The 27014-nt window shown below is 38.3% G+C and overlaps 1 protein-coding gene across 2 annotated transcripts; it reads left to right on the forward strand.

Annotated features, from left to right (window-relative positions):
* The first annotated feature begins 3770 nt into the window (after positions 1-3770).
* Positions 3771-27014, forward strand: MCRIP1 (MAPK regulated corepressor interacting protein 1). 2 transcript variants are annotated; one of them, XM_053705911.1, is made up of 5 exons: positions 3771-3838; positions 9518-9590; positions 13434-13552; positions 14449-14538; positions 26679-27014. In XM_053705911.1, exons 2-5 carry the CDS (start codon positions 9583-9585, stop codon positions 26741-26743), a joined length of 282 nt encoding a protein of 93 aa, XP_053561886.1. In that variant the 5' UTR covers positions 3771-3838; positions 9518-9582; the 3' UTR covers positions 26744-27014. The 2 variants fall into 2 exon arrangements, with proteins under 2 accessions (XP_053561886.1, XP_053561895.1); XM_053705920.1 differs by having other exon boundaries at positions 3824-3929.

Below are 27014 nucleotides of genomic sequence, written 5' to 3' on the forward strand. Positions count from 1 at the left end.
GAGCTTTTCAGTTCCTGTTAGAAATGGAAGTGAAGAACACTGTTAAATCCAACACAACCATTGGCTGCTCACTCTAGTGACCTATTTATAACTGTCTCTAATTGGCCACAGCAGAGAAGGTAACACAAGTTACAACATGGCAGCTCCCAGTGTTTTATAGACACTAAAACTTTACACTTATTTTGCCGCTTTTTAAACAACTAATGAAACTTTAAAAAATACATCTACATGTTAGTCATGGACTAATCTTTTCTTTGAATGCATCATTCTATCTAGCATGTATTTAGTGTTTAATGTCCCTTTAAGTCTCACTTACCTACAACAAATAAATACGCTAATATACTTCATAAGATTGAATGGTAAACTCAGCTGTGCCAGGAGTGCCTCCACCCAGTCAGAATTCACTCCAGTGTGCCCATGTCCCGTCCCGTCATACAGTGAGACCCTCTCAGATGTGCATATGTTTGATCACTTAATTCTAACTGACCTACAATAATTAAATGCGCTAAAATGCTTAATAGGATTGAAGGGTAAACTCTGTTGTACCTAGAGTTCCTCCACCCAGTCAAAACTCTGGTCCCACCGTACAGTGTCTGAGACCCTCTCTGGTGTGCCTGTTTCTTCACTTAAAGGGACATGAAACACAAATTTTTTCTTTCATGATTTAGAAAGAACATGCAATTTTAAACAACTTTCTAATTTACTTCTACTATCAAATGTACTTCATTGTCTTGATATCCTTTGCTGAAAAGTATATCTAGATAGGTGCAGTAGCTTCTGATTGGTGGCTACACATAGATGCCTCATGATTGGCTCACCCATGTGCATTGCTATTTCTTCAACACAGGACATCTAAAGAAGGAAGCAAATTAGATAATAGAAGTAAATTGGAATGTTGTTTAAAATAGTTTTATCTCTCTCAATCATGAAAGAAAAAAATTGGATTTAATGTCCCTTTAAGTCTCACTGACCCACAATAATTAAATAAGCTAAAATACTGCATATGAATAAATGATCAACTTAGTTATACCTAGAGTGCCTCCACCCAGACAAAGTTAACTCCAGTGAGCTTTTGTCCCACAGTAAAGTGACTGAGACCCTCTCAGGTGTGCCTATGTTTCCTCACTTAAAGGGACAGTCTACACCAGAATTGTTATTGTTTTAAAAGATAGATAATCCCTTTATTACCCATTTCCCAGTTTTGCATAACCAACACAGTTATATTAATATACTTTTAACCTCTGTGATTATCTTGTATCTAAGCCTCTGCAAACTGCCCCTTTTTTCAGTTCTTTTGACAGACTTTCAGTCTAGCCAATCAGTGCCTGCTCCCAGATTACTTCACATGCACGAGCACAGTGTTATCTATATGAAATATGTGAACTAACACCCTCTAGTGGTGAAAAACTGTTAAAATGCATTCTGAAAAGGGGTGGGCTTCAAGGTCTAAGAAATTAGCATATGAACCTCCTAGGTTAAGCTTTCAACTAAGAATACCAAGAGAACAAAGCAAAATTGGTGATAAAAGTAAATTGGAAAATTGTTTAAAATTACATGCTCTGAATCCTGAAAGTTTATTTTGGCCTAGACTGTCCCTTTTTAACTTACAATAATTAAATAAGCTAAAATACTTTGTAGGATTGAATGGTAAACTCAGTTGTACCTAGAGTGCCTCCACCCAGACAAAACTCACTCCAGTGAGCTCTGGTCCCACTGTAAAGTGTCTGAGACCCTCTCAGGTGTGCCTCTTTACTCACTTACCTACAATAATTAAATATGCTAAAATACTTCATAGGATTGAAGGGTAAACTCAGTAGTACTTAAGAGTGCCTCCACCCAGACAAAGCTAACTCCAGTGTGCCCTTGTCTATCTCAGTAATCTTACCATGCTGCCAATTACCCTTTCCCCACATTGACTCCCATGTACATAACTCCATCCTGTTATGAACCTCATCTTATGCAGCCAGTTACTCAGCTTCCTCTACATTCTGTAGTTCCCAATTTACCCTTTTCCATACGTCCAATGTGACGATGCACATGCACAATTTTTCGTTGTGCATATGTGTTGGAATTGGAACCTTAAATTAATTTGACTCAGAGGAACCAAATTAAATTAACTGTTTTATGTGATTCAGTTCTGAAGAAACAAATAATGAAAAAATGCACATGTGAATCGATAGGATATTGTTAAAAAAGGTTAGAGATTGTAAAGTAAATGCTTATATGGCAAGGGTGGTTCTAATGTTTACAGGGTTGGAGGTGGATAGCGAGTTACATGTCTGAGGGCAAGCTGAATCTGAGCAGAAGGAGGAAGGATAGAATTCGTTTTATGATAGGTAAGTATGGGGAGGGGGTTGGAGATACATTTTTACATTGAAATAGTTAATATGGGGACTGCACAGTGAGGAGCATAAATGGTGACTACACAGAATAGGATTCAATTGGAGACGAGACAGGAGAAATATGATTAGTAATTTGCTGTAAGGAAATGGTTAATGTATGGTATGAATTTATAGTGAAGAGTAAGAGATGAAAGAGAGGTTAATATATTTTTGGGGAGACTAATATTTGTATTGCAAGGGTTCATAGGAAAATGGGGTTAATAGTTAACTGATGGCATTGCAAGGGTTAATAGGAAAATTGGGTTAATAGTTTATAACTGATGGCATTGCAAGGGTTAATAGAAAAGAGACTGCATTCAGTATGTCCATATGTGCCCTAAGGACAGTGCTGTTTTCATTTTAGAAGCTCTCTGGGCAGTTTATTCAAGATGCAACATTGTATTAACCCTTTAACGCCATTACAGCGTTGTATTCCGTCCAAATTTTTCTGGGCTTTTTTGGTGTCGATGGACGGAATACAACGTCCTAACGGCTTTCCTGAAGCCACTGGCGCTTCCCTGATGGGATCGCGGTTTGGGGGGCGTGCCTAGCATCATAGGGACGCCCCCCTGACGCAATCCCATTATTGAAATCTTGTGATCACATGCACGATCGCGAGAGTTCAAATTGTTTACATCAGAGCAGTTGTTCCGATGTAGACACTTTAACCCCTACAGGAAAGGGTTAAGAAACATTGTATAGAAAACATCAACAGTGGCTGGGAAATTAAAACGCTTGTTTCTCCCATAGAGAATAAAATACGCTAAAATAAAATTACCATGGGTAATCAATTATTTTAGGGTATTTTATTGCCCAATTAGTATTTTAGCCGTATTGTATTCTTATTCTCAGTGCTCTCACTGGTATCACAATGTTTATACAATATTGTGTGTGTGTGTGATTCAGTATATATATATCTATATGTGTGTGTGTCTATATACAACGCGTGATTCATCTCCCACTATACAGTGGGTGGCCAGTCTTTTTTTTTTGGGGGGGGGGGGGGACACATCTGACAACCCAACTCATGTTCAAAAGCACACATTGCAATTCTATATTATTTGCGCAGTGCTAACGGTTAACATAGTCATACTAAATTATACAGTAATAAATCAAAGGCACAATTGTCCTAAACCTGGGAGATTCCTACTTATAACTTCATACCCACCATTGTTCTAAATATTTATTTTAATAAATTGTGGATACATATCACAGGTAGGCCGTGCTCATAAAGCAGGATACGTGCTAGCAAATAATACAGTTATATACTTCAGTGTGCACGAGTACTGTTGCTAAACATCTAACTCCTAATTGTATCACGTGACCAAACACTAGCAGTTGTTTAGTGGACTGGCTTAACAGACTACTACTAGATGTTTCTGTTTGTGCGCACAGCTTCTGACGTAATTTCCGCTTTGGGCCTGCGAGTTGGGTACCGAAAAAATAACAACTGGAAGGTAGGGCGACAACAACATAAAGGGGTTTTGGATGCGGGAAATGATCGCTAGACATTTTGGGGGTGTAACTATAGGCGACCGTAGCTGCAACGTAAGTTATATATGAGCGTATATACAGTTTAGACACAGATATGTATACATATCACAGGCACACTGATATATAAGTACATACTGGTATGTACACTCTGCACAGGCACATACGGAACTGGTAGGTGCATATACACGGGTTATATTTACGTGTATATATACATTGTCATATGCATGGTCATACTTACAGCTACAAGTATGCGCATCATGTAGGAAACATGCACAAGCATCACCCAGGTATACACAGATGCACCGGTATCCATATGATATGCATCACAACAGACGCATACACAGACTTACAGACATATTGCATGCACACAGATATATGCACATGCATCACAAAGTCACTGACTTCTGTGATTAGCAGGTTAAAATAACTGAAAGATGTTGCCAAATAGTTTGATAAAAATACGTTATAAGATTTTTTACCTAAAAGTTTAGATAGACATCTAACAGACAATATGTAAACATCTCTGTTATTTTACCCAGCTAAACATGAAAGGTGTGTGTACCTGGGGGATGCATTTTGTATACGTGTGTACTGCTGGATTTCCTTAAAGGGTTAGTAAACCTTTTAAAGTGATATAAAACACCAACATTTGCTGTTCTGTTGTGTTTCAGACAGAGCATACCATTTAAAAAAAAATGTTTCCAATTTACTTCTTTTGTCAAATATGCTTTGTTCCCATGCTATTGTCTGTGCTGCCCTGGGCACGTTCAGATTGGAAGGAAGGGTATATTTTGACACCCAGTGTGTGTGTTACATACCCTGTGCAGTCACTGATGCTGGGTATCTGTTTTTCTTTCTTTCCAGTTGTATCTCTAGGTGGTACAGCTAATCATGCCCTAATGCCTGCTACATAGATTGTATGTAGAAATCCAAATGAAAACCTTTCACAGCACCTCGATAAAACATTCCTTTCTTGTGATAGCACAAAATACATAGCTGTCATAATAAATATTTTATGGATGTGCTGTGAACGGTTTTCATTTGGATTTGTATTGAAATTAGAAGCTTTGCAGAGGCTTCAGTTTACAGCAGCACCTGTCACCTTAAAGGGAAATGAAACCCAAAATGTATCTTTCATAATTTAGGTCAGTGCTTGACAAATGTGTTTAAAAATTAGGAGCCAGTAAGAATATTTGGGAGCCAGGCATATTTTTAGGAGCCAGACTGTTGGATTTGTATATAGACATATGGAGAATAACCCAAAAAGTTAGGAGCCAGTGGCTACCAGGCTCCTGGGTTTGTCGAGCCCTGATTTAGGTAGAACATAGTTTTAAACAACTTTCCATTTTACTTCCATTATCACATTTCCTTCATTCTCTTTGTATCATTTGTTGAAGGAGCAGCAATGCACTACTGGTTTCCAACTGAACACATGGGTGCTCCAATGAAAATTGGTATATATGTGCAGCCACCAATCAGCAGCTAGAACCTAGGTTATTTGCTACTCCTGAGTTTACCTAGATAAACATTTCAGCAAAGGATATAAAGAGAAGGAAGCTGATTAAATAATAAAAGTCAATTTGAAAGTTGTTTAAAATTGTATGCTGTCTAAATCATGAATGTCTAATTATAACTTTACTGTCCCTTTGCCATTCTTTATGTGCTTTCACTGAGATGATTTATATGTTATAGAATAAAATAGATTGTATGTAGAGTGTACTCCTGTAGCTATGTTGTATAGTGTCTTCCTACACAATATAGCTGCAGGAGCATGCTCCGCATACAGTCTGGCACAGGGGGTTCAACATCAAACTGTATTGTCCACCATTGAAACTGAAGTCATGATTGGTTGCAGTGGCTAAATACACACCCACTAGGGTGCATAAATATACTTTTCTTTTCAAATCTGAAAGTGTCCTAGGCAGCAATGGTATCTTATCTGTGGATGTGTATTTAAGCCTTAAGTTAATGTTGCAAGAATACATGCAAGTCATAATATTCAATAACATTTTTAACCATAATATTTAATTTAGAATACTATTAAAGGAACATTTTTTTTCTTTAATGATTCAGATAGCGCATGTATTTTTAAGCAACTTTCTAATTTACTCCTATTATCAATTTTTTTCGTTCTCTTGCTATCTTTATTTAAAAAGCAGGAATGTGATGCATAGGAGCCGGCCTATTTTTGTTTGAGAACCTGGGTTATTCTTGCTTATTGGTGGGTAAATGTCTGCCTCCAATAAGCAGGCGCTATCCATGGTGCTGAACCAAAATGGGCTTTCTGCTAAGATTTACATTCATGATTTTCAAATAAAGATGGCAAGAGAATAAAAAAAATTGATAATAGGAGTAAATTAGAAAGTTGCTTAAAATTGCATGCTCTATCTGAATCATGACAGAAAAAAATTGGGTTCATTGTCCCTTTAAGTTGTTTGGCCTGTATAAATGTGTTGCGTAGGGTTAAATATTTTTTTCAGGTCAGAATATACAGGGAGTGCAGAATTATTAAGCAAGTTGTATTTTTGAGGATTAATTTTCAATGAACCCAAAAAACTCATTAATATCAAAGCTGAATATTTTTGGAAGTAGTTTTTAGTTTGTTTTTAGTTTTAGCTATTTTAGGGGGATATCTGTGTGTGCAGGTGACTATTACTGTGCATAATTATTAGGCAACTTAACAAAAAACAAATATATACCCATTTCAATTATTTATTTTTACCAGTGAAACCAATATAACATCTCAACATTCACAAATATACATTTCTGACATTCAAAAACAAATCAGTGACCAATATAGCCACCTTTCTTTGCAAGGACACTCAAAAGCCTGCCATCCATGGATTCTGTCAGTGTTTTGATCTGTTCACCATCAACATTGCGTGCAGCAGCAACCACAGCCTCCCAGACACTGTTCAGAGAGGTGTACTGTTTTCCCTCCTTGTAAATCTCACATTTGATGATGGACCACAGGTTCTCAATGGGGTTCAGATCAGGTGAACAAGGAGGCCATGTCATTAGATTTTCTTCTTTTATACCCTTTCTTGCCAGCCACGCTGTGGAGTACTTGGACGCGTGTGATGGAGCATTGTCCTGCATGAAAAGCATGTTTTTCTTGAAGGATGCAGACTTCTTCCTGTACCACTGCTTGAAGAAGGTGTCTTCCAGAAACTGGCAGTAGGACTGGGAGTTGAGCTTGACTCCATCCTCAACCCGAAAAGGCCCCACAAGCTCATCTTTGATGATACCAGCCCAAACCAGTACTCCACCTCCACCTTGCTGGCGTCTGAGTCGGACTGGAGCTCTCTGCCCTTTACCAATCCAGCCACGGGCCCATCCATCTGGCCCATCAAGACTCACTCTCATTAGTCCATAAAACCTTAGAAAAATCAGTCTTGAGATATTTCTTGGCCCAGTCTTGACGTTTCAGCTTGTGTGTCTTGTTCAGTGGTGGTCGTCTTTCAGCCTTTCTTACCTTGGCCATGTCTCTGAGTATTGCACACCTTGTGCTTTTGGGCACTCCAGTGATGTTGCAGCTCTGAAATATGGCCAAACTGGTGGCAAGTAGCATCTTGGCAGCTGCACGCTTGACTTTTCTCAGTTCATGGGCAGTTATTTTGCGCCTTGGTTTTTCCACACGCTTCTTACGACCCTGTTGACTATTTTGAATGAAACGCTTGATTGTTCGATGATCACGCTTCAGAAGCTTTGCAATTTTAAGAGTGCTGCATCCCTCTGCAAGATATCTCACTATTTTTGACTTTTCTGAGCCTGTCAAGTCCTTCTTTTGACCCATTTTGCCAAAGGAAAGGAAGTTGCCTAATAATTATGCACACCTGATATAGGGTGTTGATGTCATTAGACCACACTCCTTCTCATTACAGAGATGCACATCACCTAATATGCTTAATTGGTAGTAGGCTTTCGAGCCTATACAGCTTGGAGTAAGACAACATGCATAAAGAGGATGATGTGGTCAAAATACTCATTTGCCTAATAATTCTGCACTCCCTGTAGTGTGGAGTTTAACTTTTATTTTATGCAGCATTGGATATTTACAAAATTTTGTTTGTTTTTTTACAAATTTTGTATTTAGTTTAACATTTTGCTAATACAATATTTTGCTATGTTCTATAAATCAGGGTTTGTAGCATACATAGTCCCTACCAGGTGAATGTTCAAATCTAAATGAATGTCTGTTCTAAACGAACGTTGAGTGCTGCAAATAAATTTGACATTCCTCTGTTTTGAGTATGACATTTAAATGTTAATATGCTAATGTTTTTCATAGAGGAATTTAATGACAATCAGAAAAAAGCAATCAAATGTATGTTTTTCCCTAAAGCAAATGTTATATTCAAAATAGGCAAATGTAATATTCAGCAGTGGAACATTAGTTTTACCTTATATAATGTCAAAAATGTTTTGAGTATGAAGGTTCTTAAAGGATTATGGAACCCAGATGTTTTCTTTCATGATTCACATGAGCATGCAATTTTAAAAAAACCAAAAAAAAAAAAACCCTTTCTAATTGAATTCTATTTTTAAATTGTCTTCGTTCTTTTGGTATGTTTTTTTGAAAAGCAGAGGCGTAAGCTTAGGAGGGTGCACGTGTCTGGAGGACAAAAAGGAAGCAATTTTGTATGCGTGTTATTCATTTGCAAAAGCACAATGTTCTGCCATGTAGTGCTATAGCCACCTACACAAGTATCTCTTTAATAAACAATACCATGGTAACAAAGCAAATTTGGTAAAAGAAGTCAATTGGAAACTTTTTATAAATTGTATGCCGTGTTTAATCACAAAATAACATTTCTGGGTTTCATATCCCTTTAATGAGAATGCTGGGAGAAAGAGAAGCGCACTCTCAGGAACCAACAGCAGCTCAGTAACTTGTTGGCTTGCTCTAAGGCGATTTACCACCTGGGTGCAGCTTCCTCTAGTAATGCTGGGGACATGCATTTGAACAGAAGTCATATTTGATAAAAGTTTTTTTTTCATTAAGGGACATAAAAGTACAAAATTAAAATGCTGCACATATAATACATCTTGTTGGCCAGTGACAAGAGGCCTAGATGTAGATCCACCAATCGCCAACTAGCTCCCAGTGGTGCACTGCTGCTCCTGAGCCTACCTACGTATGCTTTTTGACAAAGGCTACCAAGAGAACAAAGCAAATTTGTTAATAGAAGTAAATTATAAAATGCCTTAAAATTGCATGCTCTATTTGACTCATGCGAATGTAAAACATAGGTCAAAACTGAAATGTGTGTGGGCGCAGTACAATTTTAAATACAACCATTTTATTTGCAATATATCTCTGTTAGCAAAAAAGTCTTCTAGTAAAGTTATTACTGTTTTCATCATATTCTATAAGGATCATACGCCAGTATTCAAATACTGTACCTTCTCATAGAGTTAGCACAGGCAAAGGTTATTACACTGATCAGTCCTACTGAATTTAAATTCAGATTTCAGACTTTTTCAGCTACAAAATTCTTTTGTTATTGTGTGAAAGTAGAGTACATTAAAAATGGTTATGCATAGGATCACTCTTTGCTGATTTCCACAATTTAATTTTGAGTACTGCTATTCTCCCCAAGTGTTCTGTGAAGCTAACGATTTTGTTCTCTTTCTGTTAGTTTATCCTCTACTGACTACCAGACAAGGTGCACACATTTGCTTCTGGGATCCTGACAATTCCGCAATGACCAGGTGATTAAAAATATCTGTATATTAATGCATTTGTTTTGATGCCTAAGTATGTGATTCAGAAATCCTATCTTTCTAAACATAAGACCTCATGAAAGCTTTGTCTGAGTGCTGTTGATGAAATTATTAATGCTTTCTGATTAGTGATAATGAGAATCCTTCTCTTTATGATTGTCCTGCCTGGAAGCCCAACTTAGTCCCAAGTCACATTGACTGTAAACTTTGTCCTTTCTCCGTTTCTACCTGAAGGTGGCCTTTTCTTATTTTACTACTTATGAAGGGTAGTTTCTTAGAATTTGATGTTGAAGTAAAAATGTTGCAGTGCACTGTTTCTATTTGGGAGTATCTAGTTCCTACCTCATTAAGAAGATTCTAAGCTTGGCACTTTCAGCATTGTAGTATATCTGAAAGCTATTAAAGTTTCCAAAATGACCAGACAGCATCTAAAGGTTTTTTTTAAATTAAAGATAGCCTTCTTACTAGGGGTGCGCATCTTCACTGGTCTTACGATTTTGATTTGATTATGATTATCCTGTCAACGATTCGATTCCATAATGCATCACTATTACTGCCCATGATTTTCATCAACAAATTCAAGCAGTCAGAACTCCCTTTTTTTTAATCTGCACTAAAAAAAGGACACTTTCTGCATGTAGCAAGTCTGAACACTGTATAGTATCTGCAGAACAACTGACATGCAATTATTTAGTAAAACTGTGCTATCTATGTTCTGTTCCATAATTCTGTCTGTCAGATAACTAGGGCATAGAGGGGAAATACTATATATAGAAACGTGTCTGTCTACCTAATAGGGGATTCACCCCATAGCAACAGGTAAGGATGAAGGGAATAGCTTTAATTTTTAACTTATAAAATTGAGCAATCAATTGAATTTTAGGTAAACAGATACATACAAATATAGGAGTAGAATAGGACCCCATTTTTAGCTATGTGCTATACATGGGGGTGTAATAGCTTATGAATTGCAATTTAAATGCTCAATTTTATTCCAGCATAGAGGGAACAGATCATCTGTTCCCTCTATGCTGGAATAAAATTGAGCATTTAAATTGCAATTCACAGTGCTGCTGTTGTATTTTTACCTTTTGTGTCTTGGGCTTGCAGGCCCCTGCAGCTGGCACGTGTGTAAAAAGGAAAGTGCTGGACAGTGATATTGGCTGTGTAATATCTTATGTAATACTTTGTAGTGTGACATGGTACTACACTTAAAGGGACACTGTACCCAAAAATTTTCTTTCATGATTCAGATTGAGCATGAAATGTTAAGCAACTTTCTAATTTACTCCTATTATCAAATTTTATTCATTCTCTTGGTATCTTTATTTGAAATGCAAGAATGTAAGTTTAGATGCCGGCCCATTTTTGGTGAACAACCTGGGTTGTCCTTGCTGATTGGTGGATAAATTCATTCAGCAATAAAAAAGTGCTGTCCAGAGTACTGAAACCAAAAAAAAAAGCTTAGATGCCTTCTTTTTCAAATAATGATAGCAAGAAAACGAAGAAAAATTGATAATAGGAGTAAATTAGAAAGTTGATTAAAATTGCATGCTCTTTCTGAATTACAAAAGAAAAAAATTGGGTTCAGTGTCCCTTTAATATTTTCAATAGAAGAAGCAGCATCTTTTGTCAGGGAATAATGCACAGCTTATGAACCAAGGTGTATAAATGATTGACTTTTAGCAGAGCAGGTCTCGTATACATCACATAGGATATGTGTGATATAGATTTTTTTCTTTAACTAAAAATAATGTATTCAGATTTAAGGTAATAGATATGCTTTTAACAGGATATAGGTTTATATGTAACATATACATTTATATACACATACAAAGTACAACTAAATATCCTGTCACATATTACACTTGGCTTATAGATGGGGCTGTTATTTTGCTCCCTAAGCTCATATGAGACTAGTATTCTGTGTATTGGAGAGCTTTGAAAGGAATGCATGGTATGTGAGCAGTGTCACAGTAACTGATCAGGGTTCTGAGCTGGCATAAACAAAGGGTCACCTAATCAATCATGTAAGCACTCTAAACAGGTTTATACTGCTCTATGATGCATCAGATCTGCAGCTACAATGATTGTTGTGCTTTGTTAAAGGGCAACCAATGCTGGGAAGGAACAATATATAGCCTATCGTTCTATGCAATAAAGTGTCCTAGAGGGAAAGGTGCTGGCGCGGGTGAAAGTGAAGTGCAGATTAATTAAGCCCTCCTGCTGTGCTGCCTGCTTCAAGCCTAGGAGAGTTCTGACGGGACAGGAGCGGTCTGACGAGCCGACAGCAGCCTCATGTAAACAGTGAATATTTTCTTGTATTATCGCTGCACTGTTTACTGTTGTGGTCTCTGCTGCATGTTTGCTCTTTCTGTCATACCCCTAGCCCAAACAAGCCTTTGAGGGTTGCTATTAGATACTTTTGTAAAACTTTTGACTTACTATATCTAATAGCAACCCTCAAATGCTCGTCTGGGCTAGGGATATAACATAAAGAACAAACATGCAGCAGAGAACGCAACAGTAAACAGTGAATCGACAATACAAGAAAATATTCACTGTTTACATGAGGCTTTGTCAGCTCGTCTGACAACTGCACTTACATAGTGTGCATTGTTAATTCAGAGCCCTTTAAGCACCAGCAGCGTGAGGGCAAATGGGGCATCTGCTATTGTATGCACCATATGTCAATCACATTTCTGAATTAATATCTTTTACATGGAGGCAGCAAGGGACAGATAACGCTGCAAATAAAAAAAAGTTATTTACTCTGTCTGCCATCACTTTAAGCCCTCTCATCATTCAGTGTGAGAGGCGGCTCAAGTGACGTTGCACAATGACGTCACTGACCCCTGAATCGATTTGGATCTGCACTACATAGATGCAGCATCGTTAACGGCTGTTTAGCAATGGCAATTATTTTCCGCACCCCTGCTTCTTACCTTATCCATTCCTCCACAGTTGCTCTTCTGTGAAGCTACCACTTTTTTCTGCATTTTTCACTGACCTCAGTTAATGCATTGTAGTGCATTACCCAAGTTTTATGGTTGGCTGCAGATATGTTTTCAGGCAATGAGACTTGATGTCATGCATAGGAATGTGCATCTGATGGGCACTGAACATAGCTGGATACAGTGTTGTATCAAGCACTTCCTCAATTAGATGGCCTCTAATGTTTTGTCTAGTAGAGGTGATCTTTGGTATCCTTTCTGAGCAAGAGGTTGCTAGGTTCTTTTCTCCCTGGGGAGAGTTAAGAAGAAGACTTTCAAAGATGATCTCACTGGGAATCTCCTTAGCCAGTCAGTATGGAGCCATGCTTACTGACAACCTGATTTTAAGAAACCTCTGAGAATGGAAGTGTGTTTGCTTAAAGGGACACTGAACCCACATTTTTTTCTTTTATGATTCAGTTAGAGCATGCAATTTAAAGCTGCTTTCTTATATACTCCTATTATCAATTGTTCTTCATTCTCTGTCTATCTCTATTTGAAAAAGAATGCATCTAAGGTATTTTTTTGTTCAGACCATGGACAGCACTTGTTTATTGGTTGTTGAATTTATTCACCAATCAGCAAGAACAACCCAGGTTGTTCACCAAAAATGGGCCGACATCTAAACTTACATTCTTGCTTTTCCAATAAAGATACCAAGATAATGAAGAAAATTTGATAATAGGAGTAAATCGGAAAGTTGCTTACATTTGCATGCTCTATCTGAATCACGAAATAATTTTTTTTTGGATTCAGTGTCCCTTTAAGTGAGATTATCATGAGAATGTTTTTTCACTGGATGATACTTTTAAGTACTAACACATTGTCATGTTTATAGCTCCCCAGTTTCCCGTGTGGTTTATAATGGAAAGCGACCTTCCAGTAACACAAGGTCTCCAAGCAGCACTGAGATCTTCACGCCAGCCCATGAGGAGAACGTTCGATTTATATATGAAGGTAAAACATATTCCTTCCCCCAAGTCCTGCTGCTTACAGACCGCTTATTTCATTTGTATTTCTTCAGTTACATGTGAACAGTGTCCTTCACTTGTGAACCTTTGCATGAAAACCTCTAAATCTTTATGGACATTATATTTGTTAATGAATGTCCATGGGACCCCACAACACCTAACAAAAGTTGCCCTGAAGTCTGGTAAAATGCTGCTTTAAGGACCTAATATGTTTGGGGAAATAAACAGTATCTTAGCCGCACCTTTGCGCTATGATGCATGCCACTGCACATCTGTTTATCAATTTCCTCACCTGCTGCATATTCTCTGGGCAGCTGGGCTTAGCACTTGCCTTCCCACCAGCTTTAACTCCAGGCAGTGGGACAAGGAGTATAAATCACTGTTGTGAGTGTTTGTTCATGTTTCAGTCTGAACACCAGTACAATTACTATTCAAATTTAAAACATAAAAACACAATCCTTGTTCAGTGGCACTTAAACATAGGAAGTTTAATTTCAGAAACCGGGTGATATTTGGGCACTTAGCAATTATTTGTGCAGTTTTGTATTTTATAATGCCAAAATATACAGAACCAAACCGGTCCACCACAGGCATAAGTGCAATGTGTTAAGAAACAAGCTCTCTGTACAGAGTGTCATCAATAAATCTACTTTCCCCATTCAGGTCTTTTAGCTGTTTGGATTTTTTTTTAAAGTGAGATGTTTTAATTTGTGTTACAAATGTTTTGCTATTTCTAGTGTAAATAAACCTACTTTATAAATACCAACTAGTACAATTCTTCCTTCTTTTAATTTTCTTTCTTTTTTATTTATTTATATTTTTAAAAAAAGTCTCTCATTGTCTGTCTGGTCAGCTATCACATTGTGGTGTTTGTATCCACAGCTTGGCAGAGCGTGGAGCGAGACTTGAGAAACCAGGTGTCTGGTGGACTTGTGGAAGAATATGTGGAAAGGACCCCCAACAACCTAAAGTGTAAGTTCTGTGAGTTAAAAGTTGTGCTTTTCCCCTACCCCTGTGAGAGTATAGCCCCTGTGAGAGTATAAATCTATTGTTCATACTGCAGTTATCCTGAGATTGTGTGTGTGTGTGTAGGGCAATGCTAAAATACATTTTATGTATAATATTAAATTCTGTAGGCCTGAGAGAATTTAATTTCAGAATTTCCTATTTGATTTTGCATTCATTGACATTTTGGATTTTAACCTTTTAACGCCGTTATGACGTTCTAGTCTGTCCAAACCGCACCGGGCTTTAGCGCCGTTAGGACGGAATAGAACGTCTTAGCCGTTTGCCAACATCGCTTCCAGGATGCGATTGCGGTCTGGAGGGTGTGCCTAGCGTCATAGGGACACCCCCCCCCTGTCCTGAGCCCATCATTGAAATCTCGCGATTGTGCATGTTGTTCCGATGTAGACACATTAACCCTGTCATCAAAGGGTTAAAATGACCTGTTATTGTAAAAGTGTGTGTACACACTATGGCCAAGAGTATGTGGACATCTGACCATCACACCTATATGAATTTGGACAACCCACTCCAAAACCATGGCCATTAATATGGAGTTTCCCCCCTTTGCAGCTATAACAGTTGCAGTTTTACTTGGAAGGCTTTACACAAGATTTTTGAGTGTGTTTGTGGGAATTTGTGTCCATTTAGCCAAGAGTGTTTTTGAGATGAGGCACTTATATTGGACAAGAAGTTCAGTTTCCCAGTCAGAGTTCTAGTTCATCCCGATGGGGTTCAATGGAGTTGAGGTCACTCGAGTTCCTCTACGCCAAATTTGTCAACCATTTTTTTCATGTACCTTTTTAATCTGCACGGGGGGAACAGGAAAGGTATTTCTCCAAATTGTTTCCACAAAGTTGTAGGCACTTAGTCATATAAAATGTCTTTGTATCCTGTATCATTAAGATGACCCTTCACTGGAATTAAGGGGCCTAGCCCAAACCCTGAAAAACAGCTCCAGACCATTATCCCTCAGACTGTCATATAGTGAAGTGTATCACAGCTCATTCTACAAGGGCTGTGTAAACTTGGTGTTTTTTTTTTTTTTTAAACTATGCATCTTTGGAGCAGATGTGCAATGCTTCAATATGGTCTGCTCTCCTCCTTATTTTTTCCAAATGTTATAACTTTTTAAACTTTTTGCTTCTTCGCAAAAAGCTTTTGGTGGGAAAGTACTTCATGCCACAGTGTTGGCTAAATAACAACTGCCAGAACATTTTCCCACCCTTTCTGTAACGGAGACCATCTGCTTGGGTATTAATTCCATATATTATGGAGGACTGTGGACTGTCCTCATTTTATGAAAGAAAACAAAATGTATGCTTACCTGATAATTTTTTTTTTCTTTCGGAATGATGATGGTCCACAGGCCCTGCCCTTTTTTTTTTTTTTTTGTGCGACCGTTCTAATGACACCTCTACAGACACTGCTTTGTCTTTCCTACCTATATGTTTCCTATTCTCTACTCGGCTATACGTTAAACTAAGAGAGAGATGGGAATGATTTTAAGCTCTGATATGGGTTCTTAACCTCCTTCTAGTGGCGGAAAATATATCCCATATGATATGGAGAACTGTCACTGTGGACTATCATCATTCCGAAATAAAATAATTTTTCTTTCCTAAGATATGGTGAGTCCACGGCTTGAGTAATTACTGTTGGGAATATCACTCTTGGCCAGCAGGAGGAGGCAAAGAGCACCACAGTTAAACTGCTAAGTATCACTCCCTTACCACAACCCCCAGTCATTCTCTCTGCCTTCGGTGCATGGAAGAGGTGAAGTTTAGGTGTCTGAAGAAAATTTTTGATTTCATCTACAAGCAAGTTTTGGGGTATAGCCATATTCCACATCATTCCTCTTGCAGTCAGGTAGTCATGGCTTTAAAGCAGTTAGGAACTTGTAAAGAGGTACTTACTGTGTTTTCCTAACAATTGCTTCCCTAGTTTAGAAAGCCAGAGTTGGCTACTCTGTTCTTTCTTTTTCAAAGGTCTCATACCTTGTAACTGTCTACATGACGGACAGCGGAGCAGGTAAGTGCTTTTTCTTCCAGTTGGGGAGACCATGCACTTAAAGGGTCAGTCAACACCAGAATTTTTGTTGTTTAAAAAGATAGATAATCCCTTTATTACCCATTCCCCAGTTTTGCAAAACCAACACTGTTATATTAATACACTTTTTACTTCTGTGACTAACTTGTATCTAAGCATTTTCTGACCGCCCCTAATCACATGACTTTTAGTTATTATCTATTGACTTGCATTTTAGCCAATTAGTGCAGTGTCTGCCACTAGCCACGAGCGTGATCACAATGCTATCTATATGGCCTACATAAGCTTGCTCTCCCCTGCTGTGAAAAGTAAATAAAATAGAGGCGGCCTTCAAGGGCTTAGAAATTATCATATGTGCCTTCCTAGGTTTGCTTTCAACTAGAATACCAAGAGAACAAAGCAAAATTGTTGATAAAAGTAAATTGGAAAGTTGTTTAAAATTACATGCCCTATTTGAAATATGAAAGTTTTTTTTTTTGGACTTGACTGTCCCTTTTAAATTAAAAGACACTACTTTTGTTATTGGGACATAGATAATCCTGTTGTATGGGTTACACTGGGGCATGAAGCAGGCACTGTAGCATGTTTGAGACTAACATTTAAACTATTTTAAAAAGAAAGGTTAAAATGTTTTTATTAGGTTTTATTTTCTGACACATTTAATTGATAAAACAATTCAAGTTTAAACTGAAAGTAAGGCTGCATTTTCTATTTCAACAGCTTATTCATTTCCCCATGGCTTTAAAATTAAACAATGCAACATTTTAAACTGTTATTTCTGGTACTCAGTGTACCAGGAAGCTATTTTTAGTGCCTCTGTGTGTCGCAGCAGTAATTTGAGCTTGGCAGTTGCAGTCACGTGACCGTCTTTACTTCATATTGTTTCTGAGGAAAAAGTAGTTTTTCTCCATTTCTGGGTGATCCGGTCTTAATTGGTAGCGGTAAGACACCTCAATAATTGAGGTGTGGGGTTGCCTGAGGGGTATTTTAGAAGTTTATTTGATGTTTTTTTCTTAACTTTTCTCACATAATTTTAGCTGGGGATCGATCCTAATTTTGGATAAAATGTGAAGTGTATTTTTTCCTTGGCTTATTTTAGTTGAATATTAAAATCTTTGAAACTTTTCTGTACAAGTTCATCTACTGTTTCACAACATGTCTGATATGGAGCAAGAGCCTGCTCTCATGAATTCATGCTTTATTATGTTTAGATGCACAAATTGCAGCTCCTATGCAATTATGTTCATCATGTGTCAATAAAACCTTGAAAAATAAAGGTAAGATGTTTGAACCTAATGTCTCTCAGGATGATGCTGTTAAAATAATAGCTCAACTTTCTCCTGCTACGTCCCAAGCCTCAATGGCATCACATGCAGTGCCCTGCGGTTCCTCGATAACTCCTAGTGGAGTTTATTTAAAAGTAGAAATTGCTGCCCAGGTATCATCAGCAGTATCTGCGGCATTAGCTGCCATTCCCAGATTACAGGGAAAACACAAGGAAATCTAGAAACTCAGAAAGTAAGGTGCCTGTCCTCAGTTCTGCTTCCAAAGTTGCCCTTTCTCATAAGTCTGATGAGAAAGATACATCGGAACTTTCTGAGGGTGAAATCTCAGATTCGGGCAGTATAATTCCTTCTTCTGAGACTGAGGTGGTATCCTTCAGATTTAAGCTTGAACACCTTCGTGTATTGTTAAAAAGGAGGTTTTAGCTACTTTAGATGACTCCGATACCCCTGTCGTCACTCCTAAGAAATCTAGTAAACGTAATAGTTTCTTTGATGAACCTTCCACTTCGGAGGTTTTTCCTGTGCCGGACCGTGCTTGGGAGATTATCTCACAGTAATGGGAGAAACCAGGGGTGTCTTTTTTTTTTTTTCCCCGTCTCCAATTTTTAAAGACCCTTAAAGACCCTTGGTATACTGTACCCAAAGTTAAAGAGGCCATTTCCACTCTGGCTAAGAGGACCACTATTCCTATTGAGGATAGTTGCTCTTTTAAGGATCCGATGGACAAGAAGCATGAGGCTTATTTGAAAAAGATTTATGTTCATCAAGGTCTCCAATGGCAACCTGCGGTGTGTATTGCCACTGTGACTAGTGCGGTATCTGATTGGTTCAGGTGCCATCTTTTCAAAAAGCTAAATCTCACACAGAGACATTGTTGTCTTTTCTTCATTCCCATGGATGGAATGTAAATCTGGAAAAAATCTCCCTTTCCCCTGCTACAAGAGTAGTGTTCTTATGGACCGTAATAGATTCTCTATTGATGAAGATTTTTCTGACAGAGGTCAGGAAAAACAAAATAATTTCCTCTTGCCTCTCTCTTCAGGCTACTGCTCATCTTTCAATGGCTCAATGTATGGAGGTAATCGGTCTGATGGTGGCTTCCATGGACATCATTCCTTTTGCTCGATTCCATTTGTGAGCTCTCCAGTTGTGCATGCTCAGACAATGGAATGGTGACCATGCGGGTCTATCTCATAGAATAGTTAGATCAGTTGTCAAGGGATTCTCTCCCGTGGTGGATTTCTCAGGAACATCTGTCTAAGGGCACATGCTTTCGGAGACCTTCCTGGGTGATCGTGACCATGGACGCCAGCCTGCTGGGCTGGGGAGTAGTCTGGAACTCGTTAAAAGCTCAGGAACTTTGGACTCGGGAGGAGTCTGCTTTTCCTATCAGCATCTTGGAGTTGATGGTGATTTACAATCCTCTATTGGCTTGACCTCGGTTGTCCTCAGCCCAATTTATCAGGTTCCAGTCAGACAACATAACCTCTGTGGCTTACGTCAATCACCAGGGAGGAACTCTGAGTTCCTTAGCCATGAAGGAGGTTACTCGGATTCTTCAGTGGTTAAAGACCCACAATTGCTGTCTATCTGCCATCCACATGCCAGGAGTAGACAACTAGGAAGCAGACAGACTTTTCATCCCGGGGAGTGGGAACTCCATCCGTTGGTGTTTTCCAGCTTAGTCCTCAAATGGGGGGGGGGGCCAGAGTTAGATCTGATGGCGTCCCGTCAGAACGCCAAGCTTCCAAGGTACTGTTCAAGGTCAAGAGATCCGCAGGCCCACTTTGGAGACTACCTCTGAGGAAAGACCTCCTGATTCAGGGTCCCTTCCTTCATCCAAATCTCGTTTCTCTGAAGCTGACTGCTTGGAGATTGAACGCTTAATTCTGTCTTAAGCGTGGTTTTTCTGAGTCGGTCATTGAGGCCATGATTCAGGCTCGCAATCCTGTTACTAGAAAGATTTACCATAAGATATGGCGTAAATATCTTTATTGGTGTGAATCCAAGGGCTACTCTTGGAGTGGAATTTGAATTCCTAGAATTTTATCTTTTCTTCAGGAAGACCTGGAGAAGGGATTGTCAGTCAGTACCCTGAAGGGTCAGATTTCTGCTTTATCAGTTTTACTACATAAATGTTTGGCGGATGTGCCAGATGGTAAAGTAGGTTGTTGGGAACCGTGGATAAAACCCCACAATAGTCACTTAGAGATCTAATGTACAGTAGACAGTTTGCAAACCACCTGATACTCCAAATAGCCGTTACAAATGTATGCTGAATTTAGTCACTGTGAAACGGTAGTTGAAATTTCAAATCAACCATATCACAACAAGGCTGTTCATACGGTTACCGTTGTAACCGCTACTCGTTAGGCTTCTCACCTCAGTACAAACGGACCAATAAGGATATCAGCCTATCCGCTCTCTCCTTTTCAGTGACGGACCTGTGCCGTATGCATCGACCAATCCTGCAGAGAAAACTGCCAGCCCAGGAGCCAGTGGATAACAGCGAGCTGTAACAAAGTGTCTAATTCGAACTGTCACTCTGGTGCGAGTAAATAGATCCAAAAAACGAAGTTTGACAGTTCAAACATTTTAAGGGATCCAATACAGAGGGCACACATGCACACAATGCACTACATGATATGACAGTAACAGACTTTACTAGCTTTGGGGAATCCTGTGATGTGGTTGGTTTATAGTTATTGGAGGCAGTTACTATAGAGGGGCGAGGTGTAGTTGCTAAGGGTAAGTCATTCAGAAATAAATCAAGGTTTTACCCGATTCAAAGCAGGGGCAATATTGTGGAAACTTTTCACAATAGAGTTCATTCTGATCTAGTCGCCCTAAGTGATTCTATAAAATCTTGTATTCTTAAATCAAAATTTAACCTCACTAGAGGGCAAAAAGAAGCACTAGTTTCACTTGAACAGAACAGGGACCTGGTCATACGCCCCGCTGATAAATGAGGTACGGTTGTAGTCATGGATCATTCTATGTATGTGTGTAAGGCTTTGAGACAGCTTTCTAACACAAATGAATATTCCAAGCTTAAAGGGGATCACACAAGTGTCTTCAGGTTGGAACTAAGACAGCTGTTGGATGATGATCTGGAACAGGGTTTTTTTATTCTCAAACTCTTGCATATCTAGATGTTGAATTTACTAAAACACCCTGGTTCCACCACTTGCCAAAAGTACATAAAACAATCACTAATGTACAAGGGCATCCTATCATTAGTGGTATTGATTATTTGCTTGAGCGCACTTCAGAGTGACTAGATTCCTTATTGCAACCCTTGGTTTTCTCACTGGTTACTTATATTCGTGACACTAAACATGTTTTGAATATAGTTGAACAAGTTCAATGGGAGAGTAGTTACACTTGGCTCACAATTGATGCTGTGTCTTTCTACTCTTTGATACCCAATGATATGGGCCTCAAAGCACTGGCCTTTTTCTTACACTGACTATACAGATGCATTTCAGCAGTTTATTGTAAAGGTGACCAAATTTTTACTTACACACAATTACTTCAGATTTGAGGGAGATTTCTTCCTCCAAAGATGTGGCACAGCAATGGGTGCTAAGTTTGTCCCGTCATATGCCAACTTATATCTAGGTTGGTGGGAGATGGTGCACATCTTTGGGGGAGGAAATCCCTTCAAATCTCACATCAGATTGTTTAAAAGGTTTATAGATGATCTTTTGCTAATTTGGTCAGGTCCAATGGAGCTTATTCAGCCTTTCATTGACTATTTGAATACTAACGATATGGGCCTGCGGTTCACTTTTGAAACTGATTCCTACTCAATTAATTTTTTGGATTTAAATCTAGTGGGAAGTTTAGAAGGTAAGATTGTTTCAAAGGTTTATCGCAAGCCCATAGCAGGTAACACTCTTCTTCATGCAGCCTCCTGTCATCCTGATCATGTTACATTTGCAGTGGCCAAGGGCTTAAACGTAACTGCAGTGAACTAAATGATTATATGAGAGAGGCTAATATGTTAGAAGAGAGATTACATGCAAGGAAATATCCTAAAAGAGAGGTTAATAGAGCCAGAAAGCAGGTTGACAAAATGGAGAGGAGAAAACTTTTGTCTGATGCCAGCCTTAAAGATAAAAAACAAACTTTCTGGCTTTCAGGGTTTACATTTTGTTACAGGATGCAGCACACAATACCCTCAAATCTGTGCTATCATTAAAAAACACTTTTCTTTACTTGCAGCAGATGATGCGCTTGTTGATACTGTTGAGAGAGTTATTAGGTGCTCATATAGGAAGTGTCGTACATTGGGTTCTATCCTCTCACCTACACAACTCAAATCCAGCACAGCTCCCTCAAGTTCGTGGCTTGCACATGTTGGTATGTTCAGGTGTGGTCATAGTTGCTGTAAGCCCTGTGGCTATGTACATGTTACTAGTTCTTTTCGATCCACCACAATTGGAGAGGTTTTTGACATACAATCTTGTTTAAATTGCACATTTTCTTATCTTATCTATCTCATTGAATGTACTGTTTGCAATTTGCAGTACGTGGGGCTCACGAGTAGGGATGCCAATTCCCGTATCAGGGAACACTTGTCAACCATTTCTAGGGGTAAATCTTCTACAGTACTCCTCTTGTACAACATTGTGCAGTTAAAAATAACAGCAGTATGCACTCCTTCAGATGGCATGCGATTGAAAAAATAACTGCTCCTAAGAGGAGAGGAAATCTAGACCAAATTTTGGCAAAAAGGGAGATGTATTGGATCTTCAGGTTGGGCACTCGCATACTGAAAGGTCTCAATTCTAAATATGACCTTATTAATTTTTGGGAATGAGATGTAGTGCCCTACCTGGGATTTCTCTACATCTTCACTTTCATCATTGTGGTGAGGTAATAAGATACGCTTTGGTCCTTAATACTTTCATGGACTTTTTGATTGCTAAATTATATATATTTTCATATACATTTTTTGGTACATAAAAAAAAAATTGTTTATGGTCTATTATTCTATACTAGATGTTAGAGGCGTTTCTAAATATGTATATATTTTATATGTCCTATTGCCTCTTAATATATATGTCTTAGAATGTTACTGCACAACTGCATTTCCTTTGCTTCTAACATTCAGTGCATATCATCATTGCTTTGTTACACATTCATTACGTTGTCTCGTATGCTTTCATTATTGTGGGGCAATGATAAAATATGCTATGGCCATACTAACCTTTAGGGACTTTTTAAGTGCTAAATTGTATATATATATTTTTTTCATATTCATTTTTTTTGGCACATAACATGCTTGTTTCTAACATTTAGTGCGTATCATTATTGCTTTGTTACGCATTCATTGCTTTGTCTCATATGCTCTTATTATTGTGGAGAAATGATAAAATATGCTATGGTCACACTAACCTTTAGGGATTTTTTAAGTGCTAGATTGTATATATTTTCATATTAATTTTTTGGCACATAAAAAATGTTTGTGGATTATTATTATATATTTGATACTAAAGATGCCTCTAAATGTATATCCATATGCTTAATTGCCTTTTTATGTATTTGCACTAGTATGTCATTGCAAAACCGCTTTTCCTTAGCTTTTGTCATCCATAGTTCAGTATCATCCTGTAATTGTATGCTGTTATTTGGAAATTGTTACTGTGCTAAGCTGAGAATGTTTACATTTTTTTTGTTTCCAGAGTTTCTCATCTACACGCAGTTTGGGTTACTCAATTATTTTAATTAGGTTCAGCGTTTGTAATTAACAGCAACCAGTTAGGTTGCGTCTTAGTGTTTTTAAAGGTGATAGGTTGATCACAGCTCAGCACTATTGGCTATGACTACAGCGAAAGCCGAAACGCGTAAGCCAGGTTGTGCTGCGCTCTCCTAATTTTTTGGCTTCCTTCCTATGTTTTAAAGCATATCAATAAAGGATTTTTGGATTTTATTCGAACTGTCAAACTTCGTTTTTTTGAATGTGCCAGATGTGCAATCTTTTTGTCAGGCCTTGGTCAGAATCAGGCCTGTCTTTAAGTCTGTTGCTCCTCCTTGGAGCCTTAACCTTGTTCTTAAAGTTTTACAGCTGGCTCCGTTTCAGCTGTTGCATTCCATAGACATTGTTGTTATCTTGGAAGGTTTTGTTTCTTGTTGCTTTCTCTTCTGATCTAAGAGTTTTGGAACTCTCAGCTCTGCAGTGTGATTCCCCTTATCTTATTTTTCATGCTGATAAGGCGGTTCTTCGTACTAAGTTAGGTTTCCTTCCTAAGGTTGTTTCTAATAGAAATATCAATCAGGAAATTGTTGTTCCCTCTCTGTGTCCTAATCCTCCTTCCAAAGAACATTTGTTACACAATTTGGATGTTGTACATGCTCTTAAATTCTACTTTTTTTTCGCCCGTCCTCTGCCCTCTTTGTCTGTCTCTCTGGGAAACGTAAAGGCCAGAAAACTACTGCTAATATTCTTTATTTTTAGTTACAAAGTATAATTTGTTTAGCTTATGCGACTGCTGGAAAGCAGCCTCCTGAGAGAATTACTGCTCATTCCACACAAACTGTTTCCTCTTCTTGGGCTTTCAAAAATGAAGCTTCTGTGGAACAAATTTGCAAGGCTGCAACTTTGTCTTCTCTACATACTTTTTCCAAATGTTCCAAATTTGATACTTTTGCCTCGGCTGAGGCTTCTTTTGGGAGAAAGGTTCTTTAAGCGGTGGTGCTTCTGTTTAGGACTGCCTGTCTTGTCCCTCCCTATTTATCTGTGTCCTCTAGCTTGGCTATTTGGTTCCCAACAGTAATTACTCAAGCCGTGGACTCGCCATATCTTAGGAAAGAAAAACAAAAATTATGCTTACCTGATAAATGTATTTCTTTCCAGATATGGTGGGTCCACGGCCCCACACTTTTTATTTTAAGACAGTTGTTCTTTTGATTATAACCTCAGGCACCTCTACACCTTGTGTTACTCCTTTTTCTCCATTTCCCTTCGGTCGAATGACTTGGGGTCATGGGTAAGGGAGTGATACTTAGCAGTATAACTGTGGTGCTCTTTGCCTCCTCCTGCTGGCAAGGAGTGATATTCCCATCAGTAATTACTCAAGCCGTGGACCATATCCGGAAATAAATAAATTGATCAGGTAAGCATAAATATTGTTTATCAGCTAAGCATAAATTTAAAAAGTAAAAGCTGTTTCAGTTTAAATGGAAACTAAATACCTAACTTAACTATTGGATTAGTTGTATTTTAAGATTACAGGATTTGCTTTTTGGCCTTTATGGGACAAGCAAAATTGACAAGCAAAATAAGATGATAAAAGTAAGGTGGCATTTACCTATTTACATAGCATTTGGTTAGATCAGAGCTCAAGCTAATTAACCAAAGCAAGGTAGAGCAGAAATGTATGTTCCAACCGTCTTTTTAAAGGGGTGTATCCCTGAACTGCCCCCAGATTTGCAAAATGTAACAATAAGACAGATTTTTTTAACCTTCTCTTTTTTTTTGAGAGCCACCTTGCTAACTTAAAGGGACAGTCTAGTCAAAAATAAACTTTCATGATTCATATAGGGCATGCAATTTTAAACAACTTTCCAATTTACTTTTATCATCAATTTTGCTTTGTTCTCTTGGTATTCTTAGTTGAAAGCCAAACCTAGGTAGGCTCATATGCTAACTTCTTAGCCCTTGAAGTCCGCCTCTTATCTGAATGTATTTTGACAGTTTTTTCACAACTAGAGGGTGTTAGTTCATGTGTTTCATATAGATAACGTGCTCATGCCCGTGGAGTTACATAGGAGTCAGCACTGATTGGTTAAAATGCAAGTCTTTCCTCCTAACGCCCTACTTAAAGAAAACTATATTAAAGTTGCCTTCAGATGGTACTTACACCCAATGAGATCTAATAGATTTGAGACGGCAACATCCCACCTATGCTATAGGGGATGCGGTAAAAGAGGAACCTACATGCATATGTGGTGGCATTGTGAAAAAATTACAAATATATGGGAACAATCCTCCACTATGATGAGCTCCATTTTCCAAAAACAGATAACTCTGACACCAGAAGCTCTTTTGCACTTTCCAATACCAAACATTCCTAAAATTAATCATAAATTGATAATGACTATCTATAGAATATACATGTTTACACAATTTTCTTCTATTATAAAATTTTGCTTAATTTTCATGTATCCTTTGTTGAAGAAGCGGCAATGCTGTACTGTGAGCTAGCTAAACTCATCGGCTGAGCCAATAACGAGGCATATGTGTGCAGCAACCAAACAGCATCTAGCTCCCAGTAAAGCACTGCTGCTGCTGAGCCTACCTAGGCATTGTTTTCAACAAAGGAAACACAGAGAACAAAGCAAATTAGATAAAAGAAGTCAACTGGAAAGTTGTTTAAAATTGCACCTATATGAATCTTGAGAGAACATTTTTGAGTTTAATGTCCCTACTCAGGTCCATAACTAACAGCACTTTTATAAATGGTAAATTCTTTAAGGCCTTAGTGAGTCTAGTTTTATTCTTGCACTGGTGCAGAATGACGAACAGGGGAGATCCCACATAGCTGATGAGGAAGGATGTATATAATAGGGTGCCATAGAGATCCCACATCAGAGGGGAGTTATGGGATAAGGCAGGTTGTGCTTCAATACATATCTTGTTTGTGTGCTCCATGGATCATTTTTATTATGCTATATATTTCCATGGATTTCTGTGTTTAATTGCCATCAATTCTAATATGTTGTATTTCTATGAGCGCTGATTCTGAATATTTCTATGTTTTTCAGCTTTTAAGCCTGTTGACCTGAATGATTTGAAGAGGAGGAACACACAGGATCCCAAAAAGTCATAATGTGTCAGCCTTTGTTTTGTGGAAGCACTTTCATTATCTTCCTTTTAATTATTGATTTCTGGCATAAAGAGGTTACTCTGAGGCTATATGTATGGACTAAACAGAGTTGTCCTGATTTAGGACCCCAATTGCCCCCCCTCTGCTCCTGTTGTCTGGTCTGCCCTGTACCAAACATCTCAAACCTACAAACTGAGAGATTAAGGCAAACTTTTTTTTTTTTTTAATTATTATTATAATTTTTATTTTCAATAAGAACTCAACGTGCTTGTGA

Source organism: Bombina bombina, chromosome 1 (assembly GCF_027579735.1).
Source record: "Bombina bombina isolate aBomBom1 chromosome 1, aBomBom1.pri, whole genome shotgun sequence".
Lineage (NCBI taxonomy): Eukaryota > Metazoa > Chordata > Amphibia > Anura > Bombinatoridae > Bombina > Bombina bombina.

Coding starts and splice junctions, on each gene's coding strand:
- MCRIP1 (XM_053705911.1), top strand. Junction 13,553..14,448: donor CGTTCGATTTATATATGAAG/GTAAAACATATT, acceptor TTGTATCCACAG/CTTGGCAGAGCGTGGAGCGA. Junction 14,539..26,678: donor GACCCCCAACAACCTAAAGT/GTAAGTTCTGTG, acceptor TATGTTTTTCAG/CTTTTAAGCCTGTTGACCTG.